At 41.1% G+C, this 7,802-nt stretch overlaps 1 protein-coding gene across 1 annotated transcript; it reads left to right on the top strand.

The window, feature by feature from the left end:
• Window positions 1–656, top strand: LOC108092334. Its single transcript, XM_017191870.2, has 2 exons — window positions 1–108; window positions 166–656. The coding sequence occupies exons 1-2, from the start codon at window positions 39–41 to the stop codon at window positions 618–620; spliced, it is 525 nt and encodes a 174-aa protein (XP_017047359.1). The 5' UTR covers window positions 1–38; the 3' UTR covers window positions 621–656.
• Window positions 657–7,802: the final 7,146 nt, after the last annotated feature.

Genomic DNA, 7,802 nt, shown 5'->3' with positions numbered 1-7,802 from the left:
AACTTGGCATCTCGGATCGGAAACAGGTTACTGCCGCAATGCGCGAACTGCAATTATTGGGAATTCTTTCGATCGCCCTTTTCATTTCGCTGGGCAGTTGCTTCGCTTGTAAGTCTATAAATTGTCTATAATTATTTAATAACTACATTAAATACAATATAACAGATTCCAAGCCCACTTACGTTACTGACTTCGTGTTCCCCTCATCGGATGATCGCAGCAACCGGGAGAATCCTCTTTGGGAACCGCTTGCAAATGGAAAAGGATCGGAGGCTGGTAACTTCAACGGACAACGGGGCGTATGGGTAACGAGTGATCCGAAAAGCGTGGATAAGTGCCGCGACTTTCAGTTCACCGAGTCATCTGGCAAAGTGTGCATGATTTTCATCAGCTACAAGAAAGTGTCGGATCCTCTGGACAGATTGAACAAGGCATTAGTTGAGGATCTCAATCTCCCGGAACTTGTCTATAGCCTTCGAGTTGTGAAGCGCGGAAGACGTCGCTTAGTTTTTGAACTGCCAAGTGCCATAGATGCTCTTCTTACCCTTAATAGTTACTGTAAGTTGTACCAAGAGCGAAAGGATCTCACCTACGAAATCCTGAATGCCGAAGAATATTGAACTGTTTAATATAATAAACAAAACGTGATAGCTATATCCGTAAGCTGGCTTTCAACTTAAGTTAATTTAGACGATTTAGAAAAAAAAAGTAAAAGGTGAATCATATTCGTTTATGATGGATGAGAAGATGATGAACCAGAATTTGTTTTTTTTATAATGCTTGTTATAGAACAATTAATTTGCCATTATATATCTGTATGTATAGTTATATTTTTATGAAGTATATTATTTCCTAAATGAGGGGAATGACCGGCTATAAATAATTTATATGTTTATCATTGATATAAAAATACCGTTGGGGTAGTCCCATATGGAAATTACTATAGCCAACCCCAGGTGAACCCAAGTATTGCCGAGCGAGTGGAACAATCAAAGCCCATAAATAAGTGTAAGTGATTCAGAGCGAGCTTTGTTTTAGCGGATGGACGTTGGACGCCAGGTGAACGAAGCCTACGTGGATGCAATTAAGTTCGTTCGGCGTCATAACGCATTTAGTGGGGCCGCTGGGGGCTGGCTTGTTTATTGATGTTGCTGTTTTTGTATTAACCCGGCTAGAACAGCCCACGGAAGCCGGGCCATCGGTGCACCGGTGCCTCGGTAGCTCGGTTGTTGTCGCGCTGGTTGCCTCCGCTGTTCAACATGGCCACAATGGAATAGTTCGCTGTGGAGCAGGAAACAGGAAAATCGGAGGAAAGTGGGGAAATGGGAAGGTGGCAAAGTGGGCGAGCGGAGCTTTACAATTTACACATTAATTATGAGCAGACATGTGTTGTAGGCGTTTTGGCCAGGATCCTGGCTCCATGGCTCGAGTCTTGCGGCGCGGTAACAGGTGCCTCCTGTAACTTCATCGCCTCCCAGTGCACTCTGAAAAGTAGGGATCTAGAAAAAGGAAATAATTCAGAATGCTATGAGACTTACTTCATTTAAATAATTTATTTATATTTATATTCTGTATAAGCAATTGAATCTACTTCAGTTTTTGTTACCTTTATATACATCTATTTACATCCCAAAAAATTACAATTAATTTTAGATATACCTTCTATTCTTTTAGGTTTTTAAAATCTTTTTTCTTAGTGCACAAAGTATGCAAATTCCGGCTAGGCAAAATATGCCCTGGCCGGGTTTTATGGCAGCGAATTAATGAACGCAGCCAACGAGCCTGGCAGTAACAACGACGTTGGGAAGGGTCATTATTTTGCCCATGTCCCTGCGCCGATTCCTCCAGATGCCCCTCCCATTCCCTTCTGCTCCCTTCCCCCTCCTCACCCCCCTGCAACGCAATGTGGCATGGTCAGCTTGTGGCTCCGGGAAACAGTTCTCCCAAACCAAAGGCCGCCGTGTGCAATAATAGCAATAATTTATCACCCCGGCCAGAAATTATGCATGAACTCAATTGTGCGTGAAATTAAATTTTAAGCGCAAACAAGACGACTTGTCGACCGGCCTCCGTTTAGCCCGGTAATTTGGCTAATTTCACTTGTGAGCAGCCACAACTTATCCGGGTCGAATGTAATTGAAAATACTTCGAATTGCTCAATCCAGACGCAGATGACATTCACATGGTCAGCATTGCCTTGGCACTGATTAAGAGCCTTCTCCTTGGCCAAATGAAAAACTAATATTCTCTTTAATTGTCTTCGTTGTGAAATGCAATAAATGAGTGCTTAAATTGATTTATTGGCTGAGGAGAACACATATGGCAAGGCTTAAGTTGACTATCTTCAAATAAATTATTGGTTGGCCAACATATGGTTATAAAACACAGAACAAAGTGCCTGACTAATTAATCAAGTTCTCGAATCAATACTGAAAAGTTTTCCTTGATTCACTTTATTTGCATGATGAACTTTTAAAAGTAAATGATGTGCTGGTCAGTCAGGGGGAAGTCGTACCTTTCTGCCAAATATGTTGGCGCAACACTCCCCGAAGGCATAAACTACGAAAGTTCGAGATTGCATTTTTCGTCGCAGAAGTACGTCTGATTGCCTTAAAAATAATTTATTGAGTCAATTGACTTTTGCCGAGGAGTCTCCGCAAATAAACGCACTGCAATCGAACTTACAATCTCCGGGGAGCCGCACACATTCACTTGATTTGATTGTGTTGACTCTGCAGAGGGAAATAAACTTAAGTGCAGCAGGAATGTGGCTTTCTGAATTCCGTTCCTCAATTCAGCACTCGGCTGGCTCCATTCGAAATTTATTGCGGCCGGAGTTCGTTCACATGGCAAGTTAAAGCTTCGTTTCTCGGTTACATGACTCATTCAAACTCCAAACTCCGGCACTTGCTCATTTTGGCAGGGGGAATTCCGGAGTCAGGAGTCCGGAGTCCTCCGTCCGGACATTTGCGAAGCTCTGACTCAGACTCCGGCCGAATGCAAGCCGAGTCACACATGTCAATTCAATTTGATCGGAGGACCGTGACGGATGAAGAAGGCCTAGTCGGAGTCCAACTTGACTCCTTGTTTCCACCAGGGACACTGACACCAGTCTATCGCAACTGGATGGGAGTTTGGGGTCCGGGTCTAGAATTGGCCAAATAAAAATGTCTCTTTTGCATTTACATTGATTGACGGACGAGTCGAAAGAGGAAAGCGTCTCGTTTGCTGCGCTCTGCGGCCTGTCATTGAAATATCACTTATAATTGGAACGCATTTCCCCAACCCCAAACCCACTCCATACATCTCCTCTTTAAAAGATTTCTATATTGAATTTTTAACAGGATTCACAGGGAATGTTTTAGCCACAAAAATATGTATGGGATTGTATATGACTAATTCGTAATATATTTAAAGAGTGCGATGGGCTGGTATGCATAAAAATATTATAAATATTGAGTGATTAAAAAACACATTATTCATTTACGAAATGGATAAAGAAATTAACAAAATCCTTTTATTTTCAAATTTATTATTTCAATTAAATATTTCAAATATTTCTGTTACATAAAATAAATTTAAAACACTTTTTCTGTTATCGAACAGTCTGTTAAAACTCTTCACTCGCATTCAGCCATTTGATTTGAAACTCACCACCAATTCAGCAGCTACATCGCAGTGGTTGGGCCACAAGCTACAAAATGTTGTAGCTTTGTAGTCGTGTGGATTGTGAGACAAACTTTTGTATAAGAGTTGAGAAGTTGTATAAAAAAACCTAATTTTTATTACCGAAAATACTCTTTAAATCGTTTAAAAACTACGAGTAAAATTTTTAATTTGTAGTACTCATATAAAACAAATTTTTACATTTTTATATAAATATTTTCTGTTTGAATCATACCTTTTAGGTAATTGAATTCATATACAAATTCTGCCGAGCAAGTCAAAGCTAAGATTTATAACAGCATAACGAAAAATCCCACATGAATTTGTTTTGAAATTGTATTTATTGCACCTACAAATGCGAAGAGATGAAAAATGTGTATCAATCCTTTGGCAAGGATGCTGCAGAATGCTGAGGGCAAATATTTTATGGTTTTGTTCGGTAGTTTTTTGACAGTTTAAAAAGTATTGCTGGAACAACAAATGCATGTAATAAATAAAGCAAAGTCGAATACCATAAATAAAAACAGTTTTTATTTTGTCTTCTGGCAAAGTTTCTGGTGCAAAACAGGTAAAATTGTTTGTTATTTCAGATTTGATGTGCCATTCAATGATGCGATAATTGAAATAATAACTTAAACTCGCCAACTATTCATTTGTACTTGTTAAGCATAAAAATACTTTATCGCTTTAATAGCGTTGATTCAGTTGTGGGGGTTATTCCCCACATCATTTCGATATTAAGTGCCTCTTTTGTCTGGTTGTTGGTCGCTTAATTAATATATTTAATTACATACCCATTTGCATTCATTTTTAAACAGCTGGCCAAGTTGCCATTATAGTGGAATCGTGTCTGTTTATGTTTCCCGGAAAATGAATAACAAACTGAACGAAAATATCAGCAAATTATGCATCGCGTATCTGAGTCTGTGTATATTTGTATCAAAAGCTTTTATTGCATTGACAAGCTTGATGCGAATGGAAAATCAATTAGGATATGTAATGGTGTGGAAATAATCATAAATAGGGTTAAATTTAATCGAAACAACTTAATGGCAAGGCCCACATAAAGTGAATGAAGTCCGCAGATTGAAAGGTTTTAATCAAGGCTTAAATTCCAACTGCGAAAGGGTCGCTCTAAAATTTTAATGACTATAATTATGCAGAGATCAACAAGACAACGCTTTCAACAAAAGATTTTAAAAAGTTTTAAACCCTTAAGAGGGTTAGGAAAAGGCATAAAAACTCAACATTAAATTACCCCTTAAGCCGTAATTTCACATAAAATACTTTTAAAACTCAGATGAACCCGAAAAGATTGAGATCCGCCAGGTGGGCTCACAATTTAATTACCCTAATGTTGGAAATACATTTCCAAACCCACAGACTTAAAGCCCGAATAAATACATTGGCTTTATAAATTAGTACACTGAGCTCTTATAATAATTTGTAATTGACTAAAAATATTATTGTGGCTTTGGTCACCTGGCAATTAGCCTAATTACAATTTTAATTAAACAATTCGCATTTGGCCGAAGTTAGAAACCAAAAACCACAGTTTTGATTTTTAAGTGCAGGGTGGAAAACCAACACGACAAATTAATTAATAAATTGCAGGATGACTTGTAGTTGAAGAGTACAAAAGATGAGTTGCTTTGAGTGAACAATAGAAATACTTGAATAAACAATTTATTGTTCCAAATAAAAATCAAATCGAAAAGTCGCATGAATTTATGTGGCTAAAGCCAATTTCCCATGATTCGGCCATGTAATTTTAAGAGCTGAAATCCCTGCATCTCTGATTTGCATTGGAATCCAAATAAAGAACTGGGATGCAGACGGCCGCATACATATTCACAAAGATTTCGCATGCGGCGCACATTTTTGAATACATTTGACAATTTTCGTAAGAGAAATGAGAAATATTTGCATTTACTTGAGTAGCAGCAGCGACGACGACAACGACAACCAAAACGACGACTCGCAGTCGACGGCAGTGCAAAAATGTAATTTCCATGAAAGCAGCCAGCCTTCTCCGGCGAGGGGTGTACACTGTACAGTACGTATCGTACGTACTGGATGAGGGAGGGGTAAGTGGGAGGATGTGGGAGAGGCTGAAGGCTCTACGGCCGGAGTCATGAGCCAAGCCGGAGTCATCCGAAGTGGCTGCAAGTGCGCAGGCATGCGGGTCATTCCCCAAGCCCTGGGTTTCACTGTGATCCCGGAGAAGGTGCACTTCGAGAAAAAAGCAGGGACTTGATGTGGAAACAGAAATATGTTTTATATATTTTATTTCATTAATTTGATAATGAGAAACGTATAATGGCATATTAACTTCTTTTGACCCTTTTAAATTAAAAGTAGCTATCATTATTGTTTGTTTTATCACATTTTTCTCGAAGTGTAGGCTATAAAGCTGAGCTGGAAACTTTTCCGGCGTGCAGGGAAGACGAGGCGTTGACGGCGGTGTCTATTGTGCGGGTTAGCAGCGGCTGCATTTGCATCCCGACAGCAGATGCTCCGCTCCACCAGACGAGGAATGGCAGTGGATGTGGATGTGCATGTGAATGTGGATGAGGATGTGGGAGTGCTTTACGGGCAGAGGGGGGATTTTCCACAGCCTGTCCGGCTGGCATGAAATATTTGACTTTTGATTAAAGCACCGACTCAAGTGCTCGGTGCTCCGAGCTCCGGCTCCCTGGCGTTCTGCCCTGCCACTTGACAAGATTCACTTGTCTTTCAAATGCATTTCATATTGTGTTGCATAATTTTCTGCGGTTTCCCTGCTCTAATGTGGGGAACCCTAAAAGTAAAAATAAAAATCTGCCAAAAAAAAGGGACCCAGACACCCGACATTGTGAAAAGTTTTGCAAGAACTTACTGGGGAACCGTCGGGTTGGGTCGTTGTCATCGGAGATGTTCTTGTGGTGTTGCGAGATATGCATTGTTTGTTGCGGTGCAGAACAGTAGTTTCCATTTCCATTGCCATTTTCCATTCTATCTGGCTGCAAAAGTGTTGGCCAAGCTGCTGCACTTGTGCCAAAACTAAACAGAGCGAGAAGTTTTACGGAATTACACGTTCGAGTGCGGAATTCCTCCTCGATGTGATGGGAAATAAGTTTTGGGCCTGCACATGATTCTTTGCAGTTGGCTTCTCAAAAACAGAAACATGACAACTACATCCCACTTCATAACTTTAGCTTTTGCATTTGTTGCAAAGCTATGTCTTAAAAATTATATTTATTTGATAAACATACATAAAAATATTCCAATAAGTACAAAAATAAGAGTTTGCTTTGAGAACAGAACCATTTATCAATGGAGTTTAATTGGCATGTGAATGCGGAACACTCGAGCGCGGCAAGCACCGAAAAATCTTCGAGGCAACACTTTGTTCGGGCCGGGACAAAAAATTAATCATACGCTCCGGTTGCCAGCACAGCGAAGGGGAATTTCGCCGGGATCAAGGGGAATATTATTGCGGTACAAAGGGCAAATTAATTTTTCATAAAAGGCGAACCGCGCGGCCACCGCATTGGGGTCCTGGCCACCCCATTCCACAACACCTCCTCCTCCTCCTCCGCTCCTCGTCCTCCAGATCCTGCGGTCTGCTGCTCACGCACGTACCTGCAAAAACACACACACACACACACACGATATACACTCGCACACTCGCTGGGCGCAATTAATTTTCAATGTGCGCTTTATGCAGCTCCTTGCCGGGCTTGGGATTGCGGCCCCCGTCCCCCGGGAAAGTCGGGAAAGTGGGGAAAGTGCGGCTGCCAAGGTCCCCAGCTACGGTGGCAAGTGCGGCGGGGCGCACTAATTGCCACACAAAAAAGCGCCAAAGAAATGCAGCCAGCCCTTCGAGCTTCGAGCTTCATGCTTCCAGTTTTCTGCTTTCGGTTTTCAGTTTTCAGTTTTCAGATTCGAGCCCTCAAACGGCCCTTGATCGCATCGCTGGCTAATGTGATGTGTGCTTAATTTCCGTTCTCCAGCTAATTGGCCTCGTTTGCCAGCCTTTCGCTAATTACTTAATCATCAGCCGCCCTGACAGCCCCTAGATTTTCAATGGATGAATGCGAAATCACAGGAGTTCTTGGGGCGAAAACCAGAGCTCGATATAGAAACCTGAATCG

This window comes from Drosophila ficusphila, unplaced genomic scaffold (assembly GCF_018152265.1).
Source record: "Drosophila ficusphila isolate 14025-0441.05 unplaced genomic scaffold, ASM1815226v1 contig_412, whole genome shotgun sequence".
Lineage (NCBI taxonomy): Eukaryota > Metazoa > Arthropoda > Insecta > Diptera > Drosophilidae > Drosophila > Drosophila ficusphila.
This window is presented reverse-complemented; position numbering and strand designations above follow the sequence as displayed.

What these genes read in the sequence shown, in the direction of transcription:
- LOC108092334 (XM_017191870.2), top strand. Translation starts at nt 39, where the DNA reads ATGCGCGAACTGCAATTATTGGGAATTCTTTCGATCGCCCTTTTCATT. An exon ending in GCTGGGCAGTTGCTTCGCTT is followed by an intron (nt 109 to 165) that starts GTAAGTCTATAA and finishes ACAATATAACAG; the next exon opens with ATTCCAAGCCCACTTACGTT.